General features: G+C 45.2%; 1 protein-coding gene across 1 annotated transcript in view; it reads left to right on the forward strand.

Moving 5' to 3' along the window:
* Nucleotides 1-6363: 6363 nt before the first annotated feature.
* LHFPL6 (LHFPL tetraspan subfamily member 6) overlaps nt 6364-26587 on the forward strand; it is a 145034-nt gene continuing 124810 nt past the window's right edge. Inside the window, exons 1-2 of the mRNA XM_082074870.1 lie at nt 6364-6599; nt 9036-9595. Coding sequence (XP_081930996.1) covers nt 9211-9595 — 385 coding nt within the window. The 5' untranslated portion in view covers nt 6364-6599; nt 9036-9210. The remainder of the gene's footprint in view (nt 6600-9035; nt 9596-26587) is intronic.

Below are 26587 nucleotides of genomic sequence, written 5' to 3' on the forward strand. Positions count from 1 at the left end.
TTTCTATTCAAAAGTCTTTTAGAAAGCTTTACAAAAATGAGCTTGGTTCTTCCTCTGCTGAGAACAGCCCCCATGTTTCAGAAGCTGACACACTGAAAAGAGGGTATTTTTTGGCTCACAGATTTGGTGATATATTTTTTTCTGTGAACGTAGCCATGTGAGATTTCAGAGGTTCCAGCTTCCCAGAGTGCCTGAGATCTGTATGAACCTCAGGGTATGATGGGGAGGAAATGAACTTCCACTTGTAAAATGAATTGGCCTTTGTCCCCAAGAAGAGGATTTTCAGCTTTCCTTTCTAAAACCCTGAGAAATCATTAGCCTCATCCTCCGGAATGTGATCTAATATGGTGACCTAGATGCAAATGATCACTAGAGCTCAGGAGGAGAGGCAGCTCAGCTCCAGTTCTGCAGCAAAAAGCCTGGGGGGAGGAAGACAACAGTGCCTTGCACACATTTTATGCAACCTGTGCCACTGAAGTCACTGTTGCGTGTTCTTCAAATGCACCTCATGAACCTGAAGATAGTGGCACAGCGTGGTTACAAGTCACACAGATTTCGTGGAGAACAGAAACGCAGGATGACCGTGAGCCAGCACTGTGCCCCTGTGGCCAAGAAGGCCAATGGCATCCTGGTTAGTAAGTCGAGAGAGGTCCTCCTTCCCCTCTACTCTGCCCTCGTGAGACCACATCTGGAATATTGTGTTCAGTTCTGAGCCCCTCAGTTCCAGGACAGGGAACTGCTGGAGAGAGTCCAGCGCAGGGCAACAAAGATGATCAAGGAAGTGGAACATCTCTGATATGAGGAAAGGCTGAGGGAGCTGGGTCTCTTTAGTTTAGAGGAGACTGAGGGGTGACCTCATTAATGCTTATAAATATGTAAAAGGTGAGTGTGATGAGGATGGATCCAGGCTCTTCTCGGTGACAACCAACGATAAGACAAGGGGTAATGGGTACCAACTGGAACACCGGAGGTTCCACTTAAATGTGAGAAGAAACTTCTTCTCAGTGAGGGTGACAGAACTCTGGAACAGGCTGCCCAGGGAGGTTGTGGAGTCTCCTTTTCTGGAAACATTCAAAACCCACCTGGACACATTCCTGTGTAGCCTCATCTGGGTGTTCTTGCTCCGGCAGGGGGATTGGACTAGATGATCTTTCGAGGTCCCTTCCAATCCCTGACATTCTGTGATTCTGTGAAACGCGCTGTGGTCTCTGCCCCCACTTTCCACGCACACGCCCTTCTCTGTCTGCAGCATCCGACGCTGTTCTCCATCCACAGCCCTCATGAAACCCTTCGGGGGGGCAAGGACTAAACTAGGGCCGTTTCCACAGGACCCTGGGCGGTGTGAAGCCTCCCTGTGCTCGCAGCCCGGCCTGTCCCCGCTCCCGGTCGCCCAGCGAGTGTCACTGTCGAGCAGCGCAGCGCAGGCTCCGCCGCCGGGGCTGCCTGGGCACCAGCGCCGTCCTGGCCCTGCCGTTGCAATGGGACTCGCATCTGAAAGCAGATGCCGAACTGCGGCTTTACATGGAAAAGAAAAATCTTCCTAGTGTTGCATGCGGCGTTAAACATCTCCAAACACGCATGTCACAAAGTGCAGGAGAACACTGTGGCAAGACCCGTGCTTTGTACATTCCCCGCATCTTTACCAGGATCTAGGAATGATGGAAAGAAGTTCCCCTGGTAAATAAGGAGCTATGATTAAATTATTTGTATTGGGTCTATATGGACAGAAAACAAACTGCCGGGAGCTGAACATTTCTTAGTGGGATATTGCTCCCTCATCATCCAGGCATTCCTTATTTTTCTAAGTCTGCTTTGGAACCATGGAAATTTAGGATTGAAATAATCTACATGTTTTTCCTAAACTTGTGCGGGACTAAGCCAATTAATTCCCTGTTGAAGGAGGACAATGGGTCTGGGACCTGTCATCCCAGAGCTCTGTCACCTTGGTGGTGTTTGCGAGGGCAGAGCAGGCATTCATTCCTCCCTCCAGCCGCGCGGCTGGTGCAGAACAAACCTCTCTGGCCTCTCCCACAACCACCAGGCTTGTCAGCAACAGGACACAGAAGAGATAATCAGTAGCTTGATTTGCTGTAGCTACTATTTTAGAGCCTTGCAAAATGTGGACCACCTGGTGGCTTTTATATAATAGATGATAAGTAATAACTTTATAAAGATGAAACAACATAAGGAGGGTTTATGGTAAATAATAAAGGATGCTTCCCTATTTTATTTTTCATTGACATGTTTTTTGTATGTGCCCAGAGATTAAAAGACAGATGTTAGCAACAACAGCATTATATCCAGAATCCTTCAAAAATGCGTTAAGTTCTGTTCATGAAAAATGAGTAATAGCATGTGTAAAATCTGCCACCATGAGAACCACCATAAAAACAAATACTAATCATAATACAATATCGGAATGGGACTGGAGAGAAATTGTTTTGTTTAGAGCTAAGTTTTTAGGCCAGGATTTGGTTCAAATATGATAGTCCAAAATCTGCGGAGTCTAGTTCCACCCACATTTGAAAATGTGCAATGTGTTTTACTTGGAAGAGACACCATACGGATATATTAGGTTCTAGTGACTTGAATTTGCTTTCTTACCTTCCTCTGAGGAATCTGCAGGTGTTAGACTTGGGGTTCTCTTTTTTAATGCTTGTTCAGTTGATTTTTTTTTCCTCGCTGCTTTGGCTTGCACAAACTTTCAGGCAAATCTATTAATTATCAGACGATTTCCCTAACACTACTTGTCTGTTTGGTTTTTAGCGACTGTATTTGAATAATTGGGTTGACTTTCTGTTGCTCCCAGTACATAGCCTCAAGTCTATTGTTGTGCCTACACCTTTCTTTTTCATTTAAAATCAAGTACAGACATGACCTGAAGATCCAGTTTTGTAAGGTGCTCGGAACCATGTTGGCGTGATCACTCTCGTGCAGACCACACAAAAGAAAACCAGATGGTGGCCTGCAAGATAAAAACATCTTGTTTCTTTTTCTTGTCAAAGGCTGAAGAATGAGACGGAGGTTCACTGGCCGCTTCATTTTCCTCAGGGTTCAGGAACATATGTGCTTCCCTATGGCATCTTATATGACAGTGGTTTGTCTCACAGGATATGCTGTAATGGAAGAATCTGTGGCTGAGCCTGTGATGTGTATATCAGCCAGAACTGATTTAGGTACAGTGACAGGATCTTCTCTCTTTATTCTGCTGTGCTGATTAGCTCCATCAAGTCTGTAGGGCCCCAGCTGTAACAGCAACTTAGTTAATGGATCAGGGAGAAGAGAAATGGTAAAATCTATAAGCATATTTTCCCATCTCCCTGCTAAGGTGGTTTTCTGACAGTGTATTTGTGGGCGTTTGATCCAGTCTGACTTCCAGTGGTTCCAGCAGTGGGGAATCCACAGCTCAGGTTCCCTCAACCAACTCTGAAGCTTTCTCAAAAGTGAATTCTCTTACATTTCAAAATACCAGAACCAATTTTAAAACCAGCTGCTATTTCAGTATAGACAAGGCCCTGGGGACCAGGGCTTTTGTTATCGCTCTTCTCTGAGGAGGTCTCTCTGCTTTGGTTGTTACAAGAGAGACTGTGGATCCTGAAGCACCATATAATAACTCCCATTTTCTTTCAGACAAGTTAGACATGGACTGAAATGTCTGAGCTAGCTTTTCCAGTAAAAATTCTGTAAGCACCATGTTCCCTGAAAGGGGCAGCAAAGGTTGATACAGTTGAAGCATGTTGAGTTGTAAACATTAGGGAAAAATGGAATAAGAATTTAGATGTTAACTTATACACACAATGTGTTTAATTTGTCTCTAATCAAAACAAAACTCCTTCTCTGACAGAAAATGGATTGTGAAACAAAGCTGATTTCCCTACAAGTGACTAAGTCATGCAACCAGCTTGTGGGGGCATTCAGAGACAGTTGGCAAGATAAGATGCTTCAGGAGAGATGCAGAATTCAGCAGACAGTTTCCATGAGGGAATGCAGAATGGCAGCAGCTCAGGGAGTGAATGTAAAGGCCATATAAGGGAAGTAAATGAACTGCTGTAGAGATGCCATTAGTAAGGCAAACACTGACTTGGGGACCTTGGCATATACCGTGGAAGATATAAATTACATGAATAAATGCATCCTTGTTTTCTTCTTCCTAGGTTTACAAAGCCAGTTTTAACTGAGGAACTGTTTACATGTGTGAAACAGAAGTTTTTCCACAGTCATTTTAATGCCAAGAACTTTCTACCTGTTTCTAATCCCAGTGCTTGCCTAATTTTGACACCTTTATTACTGTTTCATTAAAACTGAGGCCCCTGGCTAAGGAAAGAATGTTAGACTGGGTCTTTAGACAGTTGTGGATTTAGCAACAACACTCAATTATTTTCTCTCTTTACACTGAGAACACAGTTCAAATGTCACAATGTTAGCTTAGTATCCCTGTCATTTCAGGTGTTGGTAAAACGAACAGCAGGAGGTAAAACACCGGACTGAGCCAAGTGAAGTCAGGAGAGCAGTAAAAGAAGCGTGTCTACACTCATCGAGAAGTGCATAGCACTTGCAGATGTGGAGACTGGAGAGCTGGTGCACTCCCAGGTGCACCCTGCAGGCAGAGGCTTGGCACCAGCAGGAAGCTGGTTTGAGAGGAAGGTGCTGGGATGGCATGCTGCGGGGCAGGCTCCAGCTCTCAGCCTTGGGAAAGTCACACCAGCTCCCTTTCCGTCAGCCACCTCCTGAGCACATCCATGTTCATGTTCTGGTGTGGATCAAGCTCATGCCTTTGGACTGAATTTCCAGATCATCCTCACTTACCACGTTTTGGTTTACCCAGCAGTGGTGAGGACACGAAGTGGATGCAGGTGGCATGAAAGCAGAAGACAGGTGCCAGAAGTGCACCTGATGCGTTCCGAGTGTTCATGAGGACCTCAGTCCACAGACCCAGGCTGGAATTAAGCTGAAAAAAACCCTGTGGAAATGTGTGAATGTCATTCAGGTGCTCAGCACCAACTACTCAGATCAGATTGGTCCATGTTACTTGCTAATACAGATGTATACTAGTTGGATGTATCCCAGAGGTAGTCAGGGGGCCAAGGCTGTTTTGGGGGTATGCCTTCATTGTCTGCCTTGTGAAGCACAGTATTGCATACCTTCTAGCACTCAGCCTATCTTTAACTGCCTTCTTTTATTTAAAACACTTTTCCTTAAAGAATACACTTGAAATGTTAGGATGGAAAACTTGTTCTTCCAATCCATTTTTATCCCTTGAGAAAACACGCATTTTCAGTAGTGTTCTGATTTTAAGACTTTGCATTATGTGGAAAAAAAAAAAAGTCTTATTTTTTAAAAATCCAATAAAATGGCTTTGTAATTTAATTCTGAACATGACTGTTGTTACTATTAAATGATGTAAACATGGGCTGAGTGCAATAAACCTCACTTCCATTTAGCATTAATAATATTAATGATCAGTACTTAAATCACATGCTATGTTCCAGGACTGTAAAAGAAACACTACCAAAGAGATTTTGTGTGTCTGGTGCCGACATAATTTAAACCTGGCATAAAATCGTCTTCTGTCTGAAGGAATTTATTCAAGCTGCAGGGTGGAGAGGAAAACGCAGAACAGAAAATTTCTCTCCCAGAGGGTCTGTGTGCACCATCTCTCCTTGCCCCCAGAAGGCAACCCCTCCCCAAAACTTTCTCACTTAAGACACTCTGGGAAAGGGCTGGAGCTCCTGTCTCTCCGCTTGACCTAACCCAGCCGGGATGAGCTGCTTGGTACTCCGGTCACATTTACTCTCGCTGTAGACCGGCTCCCGAACTGTTACGATCAAAATGCTGGATCAGCAGCTCGCATACAGACACGCACACACAGACTTCTTACGGCACGCACAACATCAGATTAGCCCATATTTTCCCATGTAAGGGCTCCAGCCTTCCCCCTCTTCTTCTAACACTCCTTCCCCGCCGGCTTTTTCCTCCTTTTCTTTCCTCTCATCTCCTTTCCTGCCCTTTCTTCTCCGGCTCCACCGCCCCACGCACCCCGCGGGCAGCCGCAGGGCTCCCCACTGCCCCCGGGACCGACCGGCCGCGGCAGGGCTCAGGGAACCGGCACCCACCGCTCCCGCCCACGGGAACCGAGACCCACTGCTCCAGCCCCGGGAGGGCTCGGGGAACCAGGACCCACCCACTGCTCCGACCCCTTGGAACCGGGACCCCCGCCTCGGGAGGGCTCGGGGAGGCGCTCCCCTCCCCCCGTCCGCCGCCTCCCGGCCCCCCGGCCCCGACCGCGGCCCCGCAACTGAGCCGTCCGCGGCGAGTCCCGCCCGGGGAGGCGGCGGCGGGGGAAGGGGGAGGAGAGGCGGCGGAGTGCATTGCCTTCCGAGGAATCAAACGGGGGGGAGAGAGGAACGTGCAGAGGAAGGAAGGGAAGGACGAGCCGGGCTGGGGAGGGTCCCTGTCCCGGTCCCGCCCGCCTCGGAGGGCCCGCGTCGCCTCCGCGCCGGGACCGCGAGAAGAGTCGCTTGGGGCGTCCGCCACCCGCCGGCTCTGCGCCCATGTGCTCCCTGCAGTCACCGCGGGCACATCCCGCGCCCGGCGTATCCGTAAGTAGCCCTTCGCCTCCCCGGCACTCTGCCCACACCCATCCCGGCACCCCCGAGCCCCTCCTGCTCCCCCCGGGCCCCGGCCCTCCCGCAATCCGTGCGCAGCTGTATCCCTTGACCCTCCCAGACCCCCTGCACTCCCTTCCTCTCTGGGACCCCTACCCTCCGGCACTCCCTGTACGCTGCATCCCCTGCACGACTCCGGATCCCCCAGCCCTCAGAACCTACTTCCCCTCCCAGACCCTTACCCACCTTGCACGGCCACATACCCTGCCTCGGACCTTCTTCCCTTCCCGGATCCCCTTCCCCGCCTCGACACCCTGCCCGTTCGCGTCCCTTGTCCGTTCCACCGGACCCTCCAGACTCCCTTCCCCTCGCGGATCCCCAGCCTTCTTATCCCCTTGCCTTCCCGCATCCTTTCCCTCCCGAATCTCTCTACCACCACGGACCGCTCTTCTTTACTGGTCTCCTTGTCCTCCCGGCTCTCCGTCCTCCTGGCCCTCCGGATCCCCTGCCCTCCCGGCCTCTGCTTTTCCAGTTCTTCCCCGCCCGCATCTCCCTTTCTCTCTCGGACTCCCTACGCCTCTCAGCCTGCCCCTCCCGGACCCCCTGTCCTCCCAACCGCTGCCCTTCCCGGACCCCCTGCACCCCAGCCCGACCCTCCCCGGTTCCCCTCCCAGTCTCCCGGCCCCGCGGGCGCGGCGCCCTCTCGCCCCGCAGCCTTCCCCTCGCATCACCCCGGCGAGTTTTGGTTCCTGGCCGCCGCCTTCCCTCCGGGGTGTCCGGATCTCTCTGCCGCCCCCTCCTACCCCCGGAGGGCGGGGAGCGGGGTTTCGGGGCCGGAGGGCGAGTTTGCCTCCCCGGCTGTGGGCTGGCAGTCTTCGGGGAGGCAAAGCTGCTGCCCCGCCGGAGTCGGCGGATTTGCAGGGTCTTGCCCCTGGGAACCTCCATGTTGTTCTCTATTTCCAGCCGTACCTCCTCCCCCGAATCTGGTAATGATCTTCCACAAGTGGTGTGACCCACTTTGCCTTAGACGTTTGGTGCCAAGCCAAGACACAGGCAAGATCCTTCTCCAGAAGATGCCTCTGGAGGGATGTGGGCACCCTATGCCCCTCTCCCAAGTTTTTGTCCCCAGGGGTCTGGTGTTTTGCAGGTTGAAAAGCATTTATTGGATAGGCTACGAGTAGATAGGTATATACTTCTTGAGAAGCAGCATGGGCCTTTTTTAACATTGTGGAAGACACTTATTTTTCTTAGTGTTTTAAAAGTAAACAAACTTTTGTGTAGTGCACATGCTTAATTTCACTTACAGACTCTTTCTCAACATTCCTCCTTGTACTGAAGTAGTATTAATTTTACTGCCTGTACATAAATTGAATTCACTGATTAGTGTCTAATCATGCTTAGAAAAAAAAAAAGCCCCTGTAAATATCTATCAGAATTAATTTGGCAGCAACTGTGAGAAATGATAATAAATTTACAAATGCAATTGGAGTAATGATCCAGCATGGATTTAACAAGAAATATACCCCCCAACCTCTGGAAAACAGCAGGCAGGTTTCTGTGACACTCAAAAGCACTTAGTTGTGCTTGTACTGAGCTTAGAGGCTGGGAGTTGTCTGAGAAGTATGCAGAGGGGTTAAGGCTCCTGGATTTTGAACAGGGAAGAGGCAAAGACAGAAAGGAGCTGGGCTGAGTGTGAGCAAGGATATTAAGAGAGACCCCTATGTTTTAATAATGTGCTGCTTTCGGTCAATTGGGGGTGAATCTGAAAGATGTGGTAATGTCTTCACCTACCAGGAGCTCACCTGGAGCTGGGATTGCTGGTGATTCTGGACATCAAGTGATAAAGGGCTCCTTGTACAAAGGGATGCCAACAACTTAAGGGAGTGCTGGAAAAAATGACACCTTGTAACATTTCTCTTGGGGGTGTGTTAATGAGTCTTCTACCACAGGGGTCTGATCTTGAGAAGCCTGAGGCACTGCAAGCACTTTTACATTGAAACTACGGGGCCATTTATAACGTGAAGTGAATTCCCCAGGTGTAGCAGGAGGAAGACCTGACTAGATAAGGATAAATGAGACCTTGCCTTTTTTTTCTCTATCAGTACGGGGAAGATCAAAATGTACGGTGGAGAAAAGTGCGTAGGCAAGTACACGGAGAACCCCTGAAGGTGGCTGCAGAGTGCTCCTGGATGTGCACAGCAGCCTGTGCTGGCCAGGCTGCCTCCCATCGCCCTCCCGCCATCCCCAGCAGCCAGTATCACTGACAGCGGTTCTAGCGGCTGCTTGCAAGGATGGGACAGAAAAGTGAGATGTCCTCACGAAAACTGTGGTAGAAAGGAAAAATGCTCTGGCAGATAAACATTTTTTTCTAATATCACTATTACTGAACTTACCTTCTTCTCCTGTTTTTATGTGTTCTTATTTAATTAGGGACCTTTGTCTTCATGATGGGAGGAAACATTCCGCCGGCTGTTAGGATTCGAGCTTCTCCCAGCGTGAGGATTTGTCAAGGCTGAGAGACTCCGGATTATCCATAAACCTCCTCTAAAATACACAGCTGCTTTTCTATCTCCTCATCGTGAGGGGTCTTGGAGCAGATACAAAAATGGCCTCCAGCCTCACCTGTGCTGGTGTGGTCTGGGCCTTCCTCTCCTTCCTCTGTGCTGCTGCCTCCTGCGTGGGCTTCTTCATGCCCTACTGGCTTTTGGGGTCTCAACTGGAGAAGTCGGTTTCCTTCGGCACTTTCCGGAGGTGTTCCTACCCGGTGCGGGATGAGAGTCGCCAGATGACCGTGATGGTGGAGCAGTGTGGCCGCTATGCCTCCTTCCAGGCCATCCCAAGTGCTGAGTGGAGGATCTGCACGGTGGTGACGGGCCTGGGCTGTGGGCTGCTCCTCTTGGTGGCCCTGACGGCACTCATGGGCTGCTGCGTGTCTGAGCTCATCTCCAGGACTGTGGGCAGGGTGGCAGGAGGCATCCAATTCCTGGGGGGTAAGTGCTTGTGTGGGGAGGGGATGGGGGAATCTTCAGGCTGTAGGTTTACATGTGTGGAGACTCTCCTGGTACATTGAGAAGTGGAGGGGGTATGTCAAACTCCCTGCTAGCGAGGGAGATCACTTGGCTTTCTTGATGATTGAGCTGGTTTTCTGGATGTCTTAATGTGGCCCAAAGATGCAGAGCCACCTGTGATCACTCTTGCATTTAGTCCCTGATCGATTGCTGTGCAACCTTTGGGAGCTGCATTCAAAGCTGACATCTGTGGGCCAGCATCTTTGCACCAGTTTTGTGGGCTGTAGTTTCTAGTGGAGCTCAGCTGGACTGGAGATACCTGGAGAAGCATGGGGGCTGCAGAACTCCATGGAGCACTGTGGTTTTGCAGAGGAGAGGCTGTGTTATGCGGGAACAACGTCTCTTCTTTCTCCTTCCTACTCCCATCACCAGCACAGTTCCCTCCACCTCTGCTCTCTGCAGCTGTGTGGATCTGGCAACAAGTCCATGGCCCAAATTTGAAGTGAGGGTTGTTTATCCCTGGTGGAGGTGGCCCACAATCTCCCAGGGGAAGCCCCGCTGCACTGTCTGACCCATGCTGTCCGCTGATGGTGCCGTGGGTTTGTTGAGTCTATGGGCTAGACAGCGTGTGGGCTAATTACCTCCCATCCTTTTTTTAGCTTGTAATTGTATGGAGTATTTGTAACTGTGGAGTATTTGAAGGGTGTGAGACAATAAACAGGATCCTCAAGCGTGTTTTTTATAGGGCAGTTTTCCCAGTAAATCATCACTCTCTTGTCATCGGTGACATGTGGCTCAGTGGCACTCACTTTCGCCTGGTGCAAGCGCTCCACTGCCTGCACATGCTTGGCCCTGTAAGGGGACATATTTCCCTGGGCTTTGGGTGCTGGGGCAGCACAGACACCAGCGTCTGAGGTCCCCTGCAGTGTCTGGTCCCAGCCAGGCACCCCAGCTCATGCCGCAGAGGAGCAAGCTGCAGTGGGTCCCCCACCTCTCTCCCCTTCAAACAGAAACTTGCCTCACAAGGACAGTCTGGATACATCCCAAGTCTGCAGCCCTAAGGAAGCACAAGACAAAAACTCAAATGCTGTCCCGCTTGAGGTGGACAACTGAGGCAAGGAAAGGGCCCTGTGCCAAGCCCCCAGCCAGGCGGTGCTGGTGTAGCTCCCTCCTGGCCACGGGGAGCCCTGGCTCCAGCTTTTTGAATAGTTTCTGCACTTCACAGCAAACCAACCCTGTTGTTTCACCCTTCCCTCGGCTTTGTGACCCACAGGCATTCATTCCTGTGTTTAATCTGGCTGACAATTTGAAAGTGCAGCAGCTGCTGGAGAGTTAACTCTGTTGGGAGCTGCTGCTTCTTGAAGGCTGCTCTGTTACACAGTTCCTGCCCGGCAGCCAGGAGGTGAAGGGGATTTTTGGTTCGGTGACACTCTGCAAGCCTGCTCGGTCTGGTTATTTTCACTTAGACCCATCACAGGCTTGTGCTTTAACCAGCCCGCTCTTCCCAACTGCTGGCTCTGCTCATCTGGTTTTAATTTGCATTTGGCCCCTTTCTCGTGGCTGTGCTCCCCTGCCTGCCTTTGGAGCAGGGCTGCCTATGCCTGTGTCTGCTTACAGCCACCTCAGCAAACACAGCCGCTCCAGCAGTGGCAAGCTGGCTGGGGGACGCAGGAGGAACCCCACTTCCCCGTGACACTGGTGTGGGCTCGAGGTGTGCACCCTTCTCCGAGGCAGGATGGTGGCTCCTGTGTGAGGGGGCGAGAGGTCCCTTGAGACCACCCCTGGAACTTGTCCCAGCTGACCAGGCAGCATCCCATCCCATCTGAAAGGATGAGAGCAGGTAGTGCTTGTCCTCGGTAGGTGACAATTCAAAGAAATGTGAACTTGTGATATGAAACGAAAATTGCCAACAACTTTGCTTACAGTTCAGAAATTAGTTACACAGCATGTCTAATTTTCCCCTCTACTGGCTTTTATGGTCGTCTCTCATTTCACTCAGTGCTACTGGAAGTGTGTAAGAAATGAACAAAGTGAAAACCCACCGTTTCTTAACCTGCTTAAAACCCAACCATAGGGACATGAGGGAGAGACAAGGTGGTAAAAGCCAATAATTTGAATGAACTGAAGGGACATATTAGGGTAAAGATCAGATCCTTACGTCCTTAATCAGATCCTTCACTGCTATAAATCAATACAGTTTAATTGTTTAAATGACATGGCTACAGTTATTCAGATGTCTAACTTATGCACTATAATTATTAGGTTGTTTTATGTCAAGATAGCCACAAGCTGTTCACTTTATTTACTAACTGGGAATGCCAGCTCTTTGTTCCCTGTATTACAGTTGTAGGTTTTGTTACATGCCACAATGCGTGATTTGAATATGGCTCAGTGGTAGTTTAGTGATTGCCATTTTGATTGGCCTCCACTCGGATATCTAACCAAATAAAACCCTCATAAGTCAGTGGGTTTTTATTTATTTATTTTTAAATTATTAATATTATGGGGTCAAGAACCCCTTCCTATCTTTACATGAAGAAAGAGCCCATTGAGTGATGCTATTAATTAATTCTCCATGTTAGGGTAAGGAGCTGGCTAGGTCATTTCACTGTCTTTTTGTCTGAGCCATGTGCACTAACACCCTTCTGTGGCACCTACTCCAGTTGTGGAGAATTAGTTGTTGGAATAAACCATATTTCTCTTGAAGTTAGAAACAAGCATAAAGACATGGTCAGTGTAGCTAGTTTATGGCTTTAGTGGTGTTCCATTGGTCTAGGATGCAAGTAATTTGGTCAACATGATTTAAAAACATGGACTTGATGAGGAACTGAGCCAATTGACAATGGAGTATTATGGGAGGCTCAAGAGTAGGTGAGACGTACAGGCCCCTGAAGCTGTGGTGAGCCAAAGCACTAAGGCTGCTAAAACTAACTTACTGAAACACTGGAAGTGTTTTTACTGCTGTGAAGAGGTGGCAGAGAGATTTGCTTACTAGAGGTGGTAAGCAAACAGCCTGATCCTCTTCTTCTAGCAGTGCAAAGGAGGAGTAACTCCAAGTAGGTCAGTGGGATAACACCTGTATAAAAGTAGCGCAGCTTGCAGTACCTGAACGGTGCCAAGGTTTTACAGCTGGGATTTCCCCAAGTTGTATGTGGCAACTCAGGAGTGAATTATTCATGAGTGCTTATACCATAAATCATCTCTTCTCATAAAAATTGAATGGCAGAACCTGCAAGAAACTGCAGATCCACGCAATGTCAGGAGGGCTCTTTACATATGGGTTGATCTTATGTACTTAGTCTATATTTGCTGTTTCAGATAATTCTGGCTACAGAGCATACATGCATTTTAAGTTGACTCTGAGATGATACATATTGAGTTTCTGTTACTAGTGGGAAGATTGCAACATAGACTTTTCCTCCCATATACAGTTATGGGAACTGCTACCTTTCCCATGCATGATCATGTGGCGGCTCTGTAGCCTTTTTAGCAATAGCTTACATGAAAAACAATGCTATTTTTAGCCTTTTCTAAGGCAATTTGGTAGTGGGTGACAAGAAGTAGCCAACAGCCCAAGGCCAGCCATTTCTGCAGTGTCTGTCAGTGGTCTGCAGTCCATGGCCAGCAAACGGCTGCTGCAGTGTCTCAGAACATGCTTCATGGATATTTCTGTCGGATGGCTTGGAAGAACTGACAACTGAGGTGAAAGTTATGCTGTCTGTAACCTCTTGAGGGCACAGTTATGTAGATGGATACAGCCTTCACTGATAACAGTAAGGGTAGTGTTTCCAGCTGGTTTTCTTTGAATGTTTGGAAGACTGAAGTATATATAATGTAGCTAGAACAGATTGCCAGGATTTATCTTTGACCGTAACGATTGAGGGCATGACAGCAGGAAGTGAAGTTTAACAAATCTATGGTGAATTTGGGTCTGTAATTATTGATCTTCTATCCATTGTGCCATGGCAAGTCAATTCCACTTAAATGGGAAGACTAGAAATTTGCAGATGGGCAGCTCAGATATGACATACTAATTTAGTGAATAGTTTCATTCTGTGAATGCACAACAATGATTTTAAGAACATAGCAATAATTTTGAGAACATAATGAACTTAAAGGTTAGCCAGTTTTACGAGAGGCAGCAGATCAAAAGACACAAGTATTGCAAGGATGGTCAATTTAAAGAGTGTTGTGCTGGCAAGGTGAAACTTTTCATTAAAATGGGCAGTGTACAGGAATTATAGATGAAATCTGCAGTAACTCAGAGCTCCCTTTGGCTGGGTAGGACCGCTAAGCCAAGCTCAGAAGGGTATGAGTCCAAGAGAACACAGCATGAAGCAGCCTGCTGACTTAGACATCTCTCTGAATCTTGAGGCTTTGGTCCTGATTCAAAGTGCTTTGTGAGAAGTCAACCCTCTCCATGGTTATGGGGTAGCCATGTGGTTTGTGCTGCCATCTTTAGTTCTGATCGTGCATTGATTGTACTCAATAAATGCACAATACTGCTGCTCCCTTCAGTAAAGGAGCAAAATTTTCAGCAATGCCTTCTCTTTCGCTTTCTCTCCTTATTTTTCTGTCTTGTTTTCCTTCTGTCTCATGGGAATGCTAAAATTCCTGAAATTATGGTCCTTGAATGGCTGGTTAGAAAATCTGGAGAGCTCTTGAACTGGGGGGAGGCGTATGTGTGTGATGAAGAGAGCATTTGATTATTCGATAAAAAAATCTCAGATCCTAACAACTTCTGATTTTGTCTCAGAAAAAAACAAAGCAAAGCAAAACAAAAAATTGTCCTTCTGGAAAAAAGGTCTCAGCACCACACAAAATTGCCGCAGAATCCTTTGCCATGTGTCCTGTGCCAATAGTGGCCATAATATTTTCCGTCACCTGTAGACTGGTCAGGACAAGTGTTTGCTGGGTGTGCAGGTCAGAAGTATGAGGAGTGTTCCATCAAGATGAGGAGAACATTGAGTGTAGGGTGATGGCTCTGTGTTGCCTGTGAGGAAATCTTAGAGAAGCCTTTGAGATTTTGGGTTGGAGATCCATAAGGGAGATAGGTGCAAAGGAGATCTGCAAGTTGCTAGCATGTTAATGGCTGATGCTGACTTTTCAGGTAAGACGATCAATGCATAAATTGGAGGTGACAGAGAAGGAAAAAGCACTAAAGTCATAGCACTGTGGGACCATGCAGAGCTGTCCTTCAAAGCAAATGCTTGGGGAAACAGCTAAAGAAGTAGGAGGAGCTCTTGGAAGAGCTGTAGTCACTGAACCTAAGGGACAGTCATGGTTCAGGACACATGGCTGGCAGTCAAAGGCAACCCATGGGTCAAGGAGTATGAAGGCAGTCACAGTTCTGAGATTGGCTGAGAAGAAGTCATTAGGGGCTTTGGTGAGGATAGTTCCAGTTGACTACCGGGACTTGAAACTCTTGGGAAAGGTTTGTGTGGAGGTGGAGGAAAAGAACTGCAGATGGTGACCAATAAATGTTATTTTGTCTGACAGCTGAAGTGAGACTCTCTGCTTTCTGCCTGGAAGACTAAGGTCAGGATAATTTTCTGCCTATAGGGAGAAAATGTAGCTGAGAAGAGCTACAGGGGACAGGGAAGATCTGAGATGCTCCAGAGACTTCCAGGGAGGAGATACTTACCCCAGACTGTCTGGCAGCTCTCCTGAGCCTATGTTGTCTGTTTCCGCCATCTATACATATTCTTCCCTCCTCCTCCTGAAATTTACACCTGAAAAAACCCAGGCAGAAAAACATGCAAAAATAACCTTTTAGTTCTCTCATGCTCTTTAGCTAAAATATTTTTCAGAAGTGTAACTTTTGGGGAGAGGCTAGGGAGGGGCATCTGCTTCTGTCCAACACCAAGCTCTCTTCTTCACCGGCAACTTAGCTGCTCAGGGATGTTTTGCTACATCTTCCACTCTGTTTCCTCTTACCAGATGTAAAGCTTCAGTGACTTTGCTGTGCTTATGTGGATACGTGACAGGTCAATCCTCAAACAGAGACAAGCTGTGTGCTAGGTATTAATCCAGTGTATACACGCAGATATAAGGGGCATGAGTGGAACAGATGCCTCACCATGAGGTAACAGAGGAACAGCAAAGAGGGAACACGGCAGTGTTAAATGTTACTAGAGAGTGATTACATGTCATGTCGCAGGCTCGTAGAATAGGCAATAATAAGGTCAGCAGAGAACACTGACTATTTAGTCTGAAGTTTGCTGTAGCATGGGTCATAGGACAGCCTCCATATCATTTTGGTTTAAACAAGAGTATATCTCTGAGAAAAACAAAACAAAACAACCCAAAAAACAAACTAGCTTTCAATCTGAATGCATCATTAATGCAAATATTAAAAAGTGTAGCACCAAGAATATATCACTGCAAAATTACGTTTTCTTGAGGATTTTTTTAAGATCCAACAGTTAGCTCACTTTTAGTCCATTTCAGCTGTGCTGTGTTGTGGTTTCTTTACCAGAACAACCTGTATAGAAGCAGCTTCATAGCTGCTATGCTTCACACCAGTTATATCTCTCCACTTTTCTATAGGCATCCACCAAAATATTAAGTGTGGCATATAGTTTTGCATCTTCATCCCTTTTTGGCCTGACTTTGACGTGCTGAACTAGATCCTATGACTGTCGGTGATGTCCACTATCTGCTTCCCAGCATTATGAGGTGACTTCTCTTACTGTGGTACAGCACAAAGTGCTTGGATTTGAGTTTGGAGTCTGGATGAGTAAGACAGGGAAGGGTTATTTTTTGTGAAGTCATTTAAAACAAGGGAATTTAGACAGTGATGTTATCTTAACAGATTTTGTAGCATACGTTTTATTGAAGATTAGCCATCTCTCTCTCTGCTATATTCAGATAGGAGTTAAAATATAAGACAAATTCAGGACTGAAGCCAAGCCAATGCAATATTTGTCCTCTGTTGCTCTCAGTTTATAAATGACATTATATAGATTCCTACTCTCTTAATAAAATGTAACTTGTATTGCTTGAATCTTACCTCTATGCATGGACCACCAAGTCAGACTGGAGTGGAATCAAAGTTTGCAGGTACTTACCTGAAATATGTAAAAAAAGGTGCAGACTTAGATTTTCTATATTCTTAATATATGATCCCATTTCCCATGGTTGCCTTCATCTTGCTCACAGAAGTTCCAACTCCAGCCTTGCTAAAGGCAGCTGCCCTGACAGATATCATAGAATCATAGAGCAGTTTGGGTGTGAAGGGACCTTCAAAGCTCATCTAGTCCACTCCCCCTGCAGCGAGCAGGGACATCTTCAACTAGATCAGGTTGCTCAGAGCCCCGTCCAGCCTGGCCTTGAATGTCTCCAGGGATGGGGCATCTACCACCGCTCTGGGCAACCTGGGCCAGTATTTTGCCACCTGGTTGTAAAAAATTTCTATAACAGGACAGCTGTTTGTGCGATTGTTCCCTAAGGAGTCCCGCTGAAGGAGACCTGAGTTAGCAAAGATTTACTATTTAAGCTAACACCAACCATATTAACAAAGCAGGTCAGTGAGGAAGAATCATTAATAAATGTTACTGGTCATGCCATGCAGAATCAGTAGCTCTGAGGAGACCAACCTTGCCACCAAGGTCACGAGCGATGCAGAGCAAGCAGAGAGTTGTAACACTGTTGGAACAGTGGAGATGCAACTTGGAGAAGACAAATGATGCTGAGAGGAGCCTTCATACCTAGCTGTCTTTGTTTTTTTCTTTTTGTCTTGATTCTTTTGGTGTTTCAAAATCTTACTGAAAATCTGGAGCCCTTATGCACTGCAAATTTTTGTGTATCCTTTGAAGTCAGTGACACTTAGTACAAATGACATCAATATTTCTGCCCTAGAGGTAAGATTATTTGATTGTGACATCAGCCTAAAATGGGTGTGGTTCTGAGGCTGAGTTTCTTCTTGAAGAGCTACCCCAGTGAATTAGCATGTTTGTACTGAATTGTGCTTTGAAACACACATTCAGTTGTTTGTTGTGTGTGTTGTTTTGTTTTTCCAATTATATTTACTTATAATTTTTGACTAAATACAGTGAGAAAAAATCCATGCAGAGTTTCTGCCTGGAGCAAATTCTGCAAGTTAGATTTTAGGTGCTTTGAAAGCACTTTTGAGATGGAAATGCTGATGTATTAGAAAAAATATGCTAAAATATGGGAAGAATCTTTTTACTTCTCTTTGTTTTCCTATCAATGTTGAATATAAAAGTGATGTTTTGAATATTGCTGCTGCTGTGTGGGGTTTAAGCAGAATTTTGCATTAACAGAATTTTTGATCTAAGGAAGTCCTGGAGCACTGTTTTATTTAGCTGTAGCATGAAGTTCAGACTTCTTGCCTTTTTTCACCCTCTTTTCTTAGAAAGGAACAATGATGATCAGCACTTTTGTAGTGCTTTTCATTTCTAAAGGCTTTGCTTGCATAACCTAATGAAACTTCAGAAAACATGAGGCAGGGGAGCAAATAATCTATTTTGTTGGTGTAGAGTCAAAGTAAATGCAGAGTTACATCACTTAAGATCCTCTGCATTTGTATTGTTTAGAGCAGAATCTGGACTGGAGTTAGCAATTTTGTTTCTGCATTGAAAGATCTGACTTGTTTTGCTTCCTGAGCTCCATGAGATACTTGAATATTGCTGGGAACTTCATTTAGGCATCAAAATGTTTCAAGATTTTCCAGTATGGATGAGGTCATTTGCCCTACAGACAGGACAGGATTGTTCTCAATGGTGTATTTTCCAGGATTTTGTCCAGTCTGGAATTAAATGTCTATGTATTTTTTTTTCTCTCTTTCCCTCAGGAAACTCAGGTTACTTGGCATTCCAGTTGGAATTTTTTCACAATATTCAACCTGCATTTCCCTTTCCTTGCTCACTTCCCCAATACATGTTTTTACCTTCCAAGCTCTTCAACTTTGGGTTTATGAAGTACAACAAGACAGTTTTAAATCTCCTTCATCATTTCAGTGAAGTAAGGTGTAGGTCTTGAGGGCAACCAGTGTATTGTTTCCATGCAGTAAGCAGTTAGGAAGAAGCATGGTGTAATTAAGAAACATGGGATGTATTGTGCAACCCAGACTCCACCCACAGACTCATGTCTTGCGGTGGCCATCGTCTTGGCTGCTCAAGGGTTTCCTTCGACTCTCTGCAATACCTTTTTTGACCTCAGCAATGTTAAGTTTTTTATGTTGCCCAAGTGCAAGGTGCTAAGTAGCATTCAGACCATATCGTGATGGCCTTAAGTCACAGAGGACCAAGAAGGACATCCTGTCCTTCATCTTAGGATGACTCTGCCACCACAAGACATCACAGGTCAGAGGGGCAATATTGCATTTGACAGATCCCTTCTACTAACTGTCCTGTATCTTCTCAGGCATGAAAAACTTGGCATGGTCAGTGCACACTGACAATTCTGGTGATAAGGCTGATTCACTAGGCTTGATTAGATCTCATTTACATTGTTTGTTCCACTGTCAGTCCCCTGATGTCACAGGTACATCTGAGAACAGAGGCGGAATATTATTCCCTTCAGACTGGCTTTTCCTTAGAGCCTGACCTGCTGAAATCAACAGCCATATTCCTCCATGCAGCCCAGAAGAGGGCAGGATCTGGTGCTCAGTGTCATTGCCACTCATTGAGGCCAGTGGGGTTGGAGGAGGTTGCTGCCATGTACCACTGCAGACACCTTCATGGAATGCCAGATCCTACCTAATTCCCCAGGTACGGAATATTAATTGCAGCAGGACTAATGCCTTACAACAAAGCTCTTCCTTGAGAGGGTTGCTGTACCATGAGCTGAGTCCGCCTCTTCCTGCGTGAGCCTCATAAACCCCAGTCTTTCATGAGAACTGACTATTTTTTAATTGATTTGCAGGTAAAATTCTGTACTGGCCTAAAAGACTTTTAAGTAAGCTTGGCAGTAGTTTGTAGGAATATAAAGAAAATGTTAATGAAAGAAAACCTAAACAAATGCCTATTACAAATCATTGTTATTTTTATCTTGTAACATGATCCAAAAGGCTCCAGAGAGAATGTAGCAAAAAATGCAGAGTTCTGATAAACACCCTATCTTTTCTGTAGTAATGTAAAGATTTGACCCTTTCCTTTGCAATCTGACAGTTCAGTTGTTTTGCATTGTCTCCCAATAAAGATGCCTTTCTAATATAAAGCACTGTTGATTTGAGAAGAATGGTTTTCTAATAAATGTGAAGGGATACAGAGTTTGTCCCTTGCATTGAGGATAAAGGATTAAAGATAAAGCCATGAATGATCAATCTGGAATAACAAAAGCTGCTTCTGAAACGCAGCGCCCTGTGAAAGGATATGAAACCTGCTAACATAGTGGAGTGTAAGAAATACAGCCTTTCGGCTTGTGAGGAGCGCGCTGTGCTGCCTGACTTCTTCACAAGTTCAGGCTTTTGTCTGGGTCTGCAGCCAACTGAAAGCCTATTTATGAATATTTTCTTTCTTCTTCCTTTTTTTTTTTTTTTTTTTTTCCTTTTCTTGTAAATGAGAATGAACTTGAAATTCAGAGCATCACAGGAAATTCAGATCAGGCACAATGCAGCCAAATGCCAGTTACTGGGAAGGGTTACCTGGAGATACTAAAAAGTACTTAGTTTGGGGAATCCATAGAAACTGGAGTAGAGTGATGTTGAGGGACCTTTGTGAGTGTATGTGTGAGAAGAGATTTCTTTGTACTGCTCTGACTCAGCCCAGGTGCTTCTGCATGACTATGAGCTTTAAATATCATTTGGAGATTAGTACATCTGCCTGGCAAATTCGTACAAACACCCTCAGTTGTACACTGTTGCTTCTGTTATGGTTGTTGTTATAACATAATAAATTCTGGAAATCCATCCTGCAAATTGCTGGAGGAAGAGAGACAGAGACAGTTACTTCTGCAGAGAAGTCCTAACTGAAACAAAGTCAGATCAGGAAATTGGGGGTGCTTTGAGTTTACTGCATTTTTGATATGCTAAATACTGATGCTGACTAATTTCTTATGTGCCTTGCAGAGGAGTAGGTAAAAGGAGACCCCTAAATGTTGGCTTACTAACAAATGACAAATATATTACTTACATGGGTAGAGTTTCTGCTTCAGGTACCCTGCACCCATCCAAAAGCTCTTTTACTTCAGCTGCATCCTCAGGAAAGTACAAGCGGTGGTAGGAGCAGCGGGTGGCCAGGGTTAGGGCCGGCAAAGCTGACCGAGGAGAGCAGGGCGCTGCATGGGGAAGGAAGCAGGCAGAGGGGGCTGCAAGAGGAGCTTCACCTCTTTTTACAGCTCCTTTTGCCGTACCTGCAGACATATGTATCCTCTGCTTCCGCTGGCTCACAGAGGATCTTTCAGATATCGTATGGGTTACAGGCAGGAAAATACAAAACTTAAGACTTCTGTGCTGTAGTGTAGTTTAGCTTTCAAGGAATTATGTTGGTTTTCAAGTCCTTTTTTTTCTGCTACAGCAGTAAAAACGTGACAAATGGCACTAAATACTGATATAAAGCTCTTCACAGCCAAGACAAGCCCCCAAACCATTACAGGCACATTCTGCAAAATCAAGAGATTGTTACAAAAGTCAGGACGTTTTTACAAGTCATTTTACAAGAAACCAAATGGCCAGCTTTGGAGAGCTTTATTCAGTATTGGAAATCTCTCTAACTAGAAACTTTCTCTCTGGAAAGTATTCCAGGGTCACAGGCAGACCAGCAAGAGCAGAATCCAGCTGTTTGGTCCACGCTGCAAGTTGCAGGTTGCAATGATGAAACCCATCAGCAAATCAAAGATGTAGATCCCAAGCTTCTCTGTGTGGCCTGGGGCCAAGGCAAATACAGATGTGCCCCTCCCGTCTGTCCCCCAAATTACTGATAACGCCCCAAGCCACTGAAATAATGAATATAGCCAGAGCTATTTCCAAGAAAGAAGATGGGCTGTACAGCTTTATTGTCCCTTGCACTACCAGAATTTGAGGGGCTGCTCCCATAAATGAATGTAAGCATGGTTCTGTCTGCGAGATCACGCTTTTCTGTTTCAAAATAATGCTGTTATAATAGTTAAGCAGCAAAATGATCTACTGGCTACAGTGGAGTGATGCTTTGGAAACTGTTGCCTTGTAAGCATTGAGCTCTCTGAATAGAGTCTGTCGCTTCCTTCTTCTCCTACATTAGCGCTTTCTTTTATTTCCTGTTCTCCATTGACTTCAATTCATTCCTCAGGCTGTGGAAGGTGACACCATGGCTGAAGATAGTTTATCCTGAGCCATTCAGGACTCTGTTTGGCTTGTTCCTCTTTTCCATACCAATTTGCAGTAAAAACTGTGTCAGGAAAGAGCTTGGTGACCTGTGAGGGCTAGGACAAGCCTTATGCTGGAGATGGCAAATTCCATTTCAGACCACTAAGCTGGAGATCCGGTGCTAAGAACACAGGAAGCTGGGTGGATAAATACTGTAACTTTTCATCTCATGCATAAGAATTGCAGTCTATTTTGATCTTGTGATAGAGAAAAGTCATTCTGCTTATCTCATCTGACATAGTGGCTAGTCTGATTACAAGCTTCCCTGCTTGGCACCTTTTTAAATTCAATTTGGCTGCCTGTGCCCTTGGCACACAGTGGGTTTCATTAAATTTCACAGCAGTTAGTTTTCATTCCCTCTGTGACACCTTTTTATCAACATTTGACTCTAGTGTGATTTCAAGCAATTGTGCTTTTTTTTTGCGAAGTGCTTGTACCATATTAATTTGGCAGAGCAGGTGGGGAAAGACAGTTCAGACACCGTTGCAAATCCCTGTAGAAAACTAATATATGGGAAGCCAGGTCAGCTTGCAAGTGTTTTTCACTTGTGATGACAAGAAGAAAGAGCTGCTACCCTCGTTTTTGGGTGGTACCATTGAAGACTGTCAAAAGTGTAGTTAAAAAGCTTGCTGTGAGAAGCAAATTTTATTTTCTTCAGGCTAATCACAGCTTTATTTTAAAAGCAGAGCTAGTGGACTACGGCTGGATTGACAACCCAAGGTTGTGAGGCAAGTGTTCTGCAATCCGGGCTGCTTACCAAGTCTATGTGAGTTTTCTTTTCAAAAACAGACGAGGAAGCTGGTTTGTTAGGAAAGTGTGTGTGTACACGTGAGTGCAGAAATGCAGACAGAAAATGTGGTTGTTTTCCTTTTAGTATCTGATACTCAGCCCCTGGTAGGCACCCCAGCATGGACCTGGTATCTCTTGTTCATATCACTGCTACCTCCTCCCTAGCGCCGAGCAGCATTTTCTCAGGTCTGTGTCTAAGGCAGATGCTGGGCAGGTTTGTGCAAGTGTAAGTGGTTTTGTGTAAGAATAAGTGGTTTTGAGGTGTACTCTAAAAGGCCTTTATTTGCAGAGCGCCAACCACTCTGAAATGCTCACCCTTTTTCAGTCTGCCAAACTGAACATCCAAAAATAATGTGTTATGGTTTCTCAGTAAAATTTTAAAAAGCACCTAATTAAAAATTAATTCAAAGTGAAGCTTAAAAGTTCTTAAAAGTGAGCTCTGCATTCAGGGGTAACTCAGAGACTGACAGACCTGTGTTTCACTGCAAACCAAGGGCAGCCAGGCTTGGGAGACCATAAATCATTTTCAGAATTGAGACTTCTGATTGATGAAACTTCTCCTTATGCGCTTTAGAAGGTATTAGTTCAAGTCCTTGCATTTTAACTAATGGAGCATCTTGCTTTCCTCTACCCTAAGGTCTCTGTAGTCCCTTTGTAGACAAAATATTTCCAAATGCACATGGTCTTGAGCAGGGCCCTAAACACTTCAAGAAAGCTTGAGGTTATGAGCAGCTCCCCACCTCCTTCCCAGGAGGGACCTCTGTGCTCCGTAGCTCCTAGTGGGATAAGATCCACTGAGGATTTTCCTCAAGCAGTTCCTCTTCCTTGGAGGTCTTCCATGGGATGGGACCAGTCAGCCTGGTGCATACACATACATAACATCTTTTTGGTGGCTAGGCTGACTGTAGTTTACATCTCAGGCAGCGACTTGAGTTTACTGGAAAGGAGGAAGCTCAGTTGTGCCAAGAAAGCAAAGGTGTCTTGCAGCAGTGTCTCCCAATGTCCCCTGTGTCTCCAGAGGGCGGTGGCTGCTGTGAGCGCTGTGAGCTCCAGGTGACATTTCCAAACAGTGAGCAGGTTCCCAGCCAGTGCAGATGGGCACGGAGACACTGAAATCAGCCCTGGCTCAGATCTGGCTGGAAAAGATGGCCTCACCCTTTCTTCTGGGGATGGAAAACGTCTTTCCAGAGCACAGTTTCAATGCATGGACCTCTGGCTATGGCCTGAAATCTTCCTTGTTTTTTCCAAGTTGGCTGAGTACATTGGTTTACGGATGAAGGCATAGCTAATAGTTTCTCTGAGCTTTTTTTCCTACTAAGCTGACTGTAAGAATACAGATTATTCTTTGAGTTAGTATGAGGGCATGAAGTTCAGGATCTGTACTCAGTGTTTCCAGCACAAAATGCTCCAGTTTAAGTAGCAGACCTAGTATAACAGACTGTTCAGCAATAGAATTGCTCTGGGGAAAGTTTCTTCCTCTTTCACATAATTAATGATTAGACTATATCCTGAAGTCTTGAGATTCCTATAAATTTTATACCTATCGTAATGGGAGAGGTTTAAACTACAGCAATCATATTATGATTATAATCTAATTACACAGATATCCAATATACAGGTTTATTTTAGACACCAATATTTACAGAAATGTTTTACCAATGTGGTGAGTGGCAGCTCTGAAAGATTAAAGAATAAAAGGTTATTTGAGAATGCAAGTAAATGTAACTCCTGGAAGAATTATATAGTCATATTTTATATCTTAGAATTCTTTAATACAAGACTACATCCTTTTGTTTCAAGATGGTGTATTTCATTATCAGTGCCGATGAGCACCTGACTTGGTGGGCCTTCAGCTAGAAAGAAACAAGATCGCTAATGCCATGTGGATCCTGACAGGCATCTCTGAGTATTTGCGAGCCTTGATATATATGTAGCCAATGGATATTTCAAAACTTATTAACATTTCTCAACCTGAGTTAAAGTTTATACTTGGCATTTCAATAGCATCAAGGCAAAATTAATCAGAGCTCAAAAGATATGCAATCTTACTGACATGCTGGTGACACTGAAAATACAGACCACTGAGAAACAGCGTGCTGAAAGGCAGAATCTAACCTGGATTTTGGAAGAGGATCTGCAAAACTGGCTTACTGCCACGGGCAGACTCTGAGGTGGTGTGCAATGGTGTAACTGGCATTTACTGACCAAGGTACCAGCTTGAATGACTCAGAGCTCTGCTGAGTTATATGTCCTGCAATAAATCACTTGGAAACCTCCTTACTTGTGAAACATTAACATATGAAAAATGCAAACTAATCTTTTGAAACAGCTCAGATAAGAAGCATTTTTGAATGTACCCAGTCAAAATGTTTTTCAGTCAATGAAACTCAGCAAGCAAATGCTTTCAATAGCCCTCATGAGAATAGTCAAAATTTATACTTGGTTGTGATTTTAGGCTGTATGGCTGTCTGCCTTTGTAGTAAAAGTAAGAAAGAGGAATAAATTTGTCATGGAGAGGTTTTATTTTTGTTGTTTGTTTGTTTAAAATAGGTCAGCAATATTCTTTACACATTTCAAAACTGTTAATTCAGCCCCAACAAGAGCTGCTAGGATCCCATTTGAAAAGCATCAGATCAAATACAGTGTGCCTTTTAAGAAATCATGCTTTTTATTTGTTCTGTAAAATAAAACTCTAAATGAGGGATAAGCAGTAGTTTTGTTTTAATAACATCCAGTTTCTGTAGATGGATGATGGACTGTGTGTCTGTAGGTGGGTCTCTGTGTTTCCCAACAGAAGGGCAGTGTAACCCTTCTGGATGGGGGGAGGCTGGTCAGCATTTTGAGGGGGAGAGGGAGCATAAGCTAATTGTGAAATCAGTTGTGAAACTGCAAATCTTTTGCCATAGTCTGGAAGAAACTAGCCAGTGAATAGGGCAAAAGGAAATGAAGAGGTTCTGCATAGAACCAGCTGCCTCTCCAAACACTGAAGCCAAGATAGCCAGAGAAGACCCAAGAGGGGAAGGAGTTTTGGGTGGGAGAGGGGTTGGACTGTATTAGTTTCTTTTCCCTAACTTTTTATATTTTTCTGCTTACTCATTGTGAAAACTGTCTTAATTTAGACTTTGACAAGCATGTAACAGCTCCCGCTACATCCATTTACCTCTGAATGTGGTACATAACGACCTATGTACTGATCCAGTGACACAGTGACCTGGATTTGATCTTACATCTGGAAACCATTCATGTCTCTCTCATGAAATCTCTTTGCTTCCTTTTCACATCTTTCCACTTTCCTCCTAGGATGCTCTTTGAACTACTTTATGTGATATCCAGCAAGCATTCCTTAGTCATTGTGGTAGTGGCTCCCATTTTAATACAGATTGCTCAGATTTTCCTTAAAATATCACAGATTTGCCTTAATCTCTAAAGATACAAAGACAGTGGAGAATCTTCTGTCTTGCAAACAGATGGTGAGAGGTGCTGCTGCTTCCAGATTGGGAATACAAATTCACTTTGAAAAGAGAGTGGGACTGCTGTAAACCAAAGAGAGAGGTGGTGTGGTTTTCAGTGATCTTGAACAGTACATAAACGAGAATTGAAAGCCAATGTTGACACATGCCTACAGTCTCAACACGTTTAGATGCGAATTCACAAGTTACAATCAGATTTTTCATTCTAGCATGTCTCCAAATACTCACAAGTAAAACGAAGAAGGCAGGTGCATCTTTAACAAAGCCAATCAGTTGTTGAGATGGATAATGAGGGCAAACCAGGATGCCAAAAAAAGAATATCTGAGCAAACTTAAACCAGCATAATTGTCTTGTTTTTATTTTTTTTCCTTCACTATTTGAATACACAGTTTGATGTGATCTCTAGC

The sequence above is a fragment of the Streptopelia decaocto genome, assembly GCF_964273445.1.
Source record: "Streptopelia decaocto genome assembly, chromosome: 1".
Lineage (NCBI taxonomy): Eukaryota > Metazoa > Chordata > Aves > Columbiformes > Columbidae > Streptopelia > Streptopelia decaocto.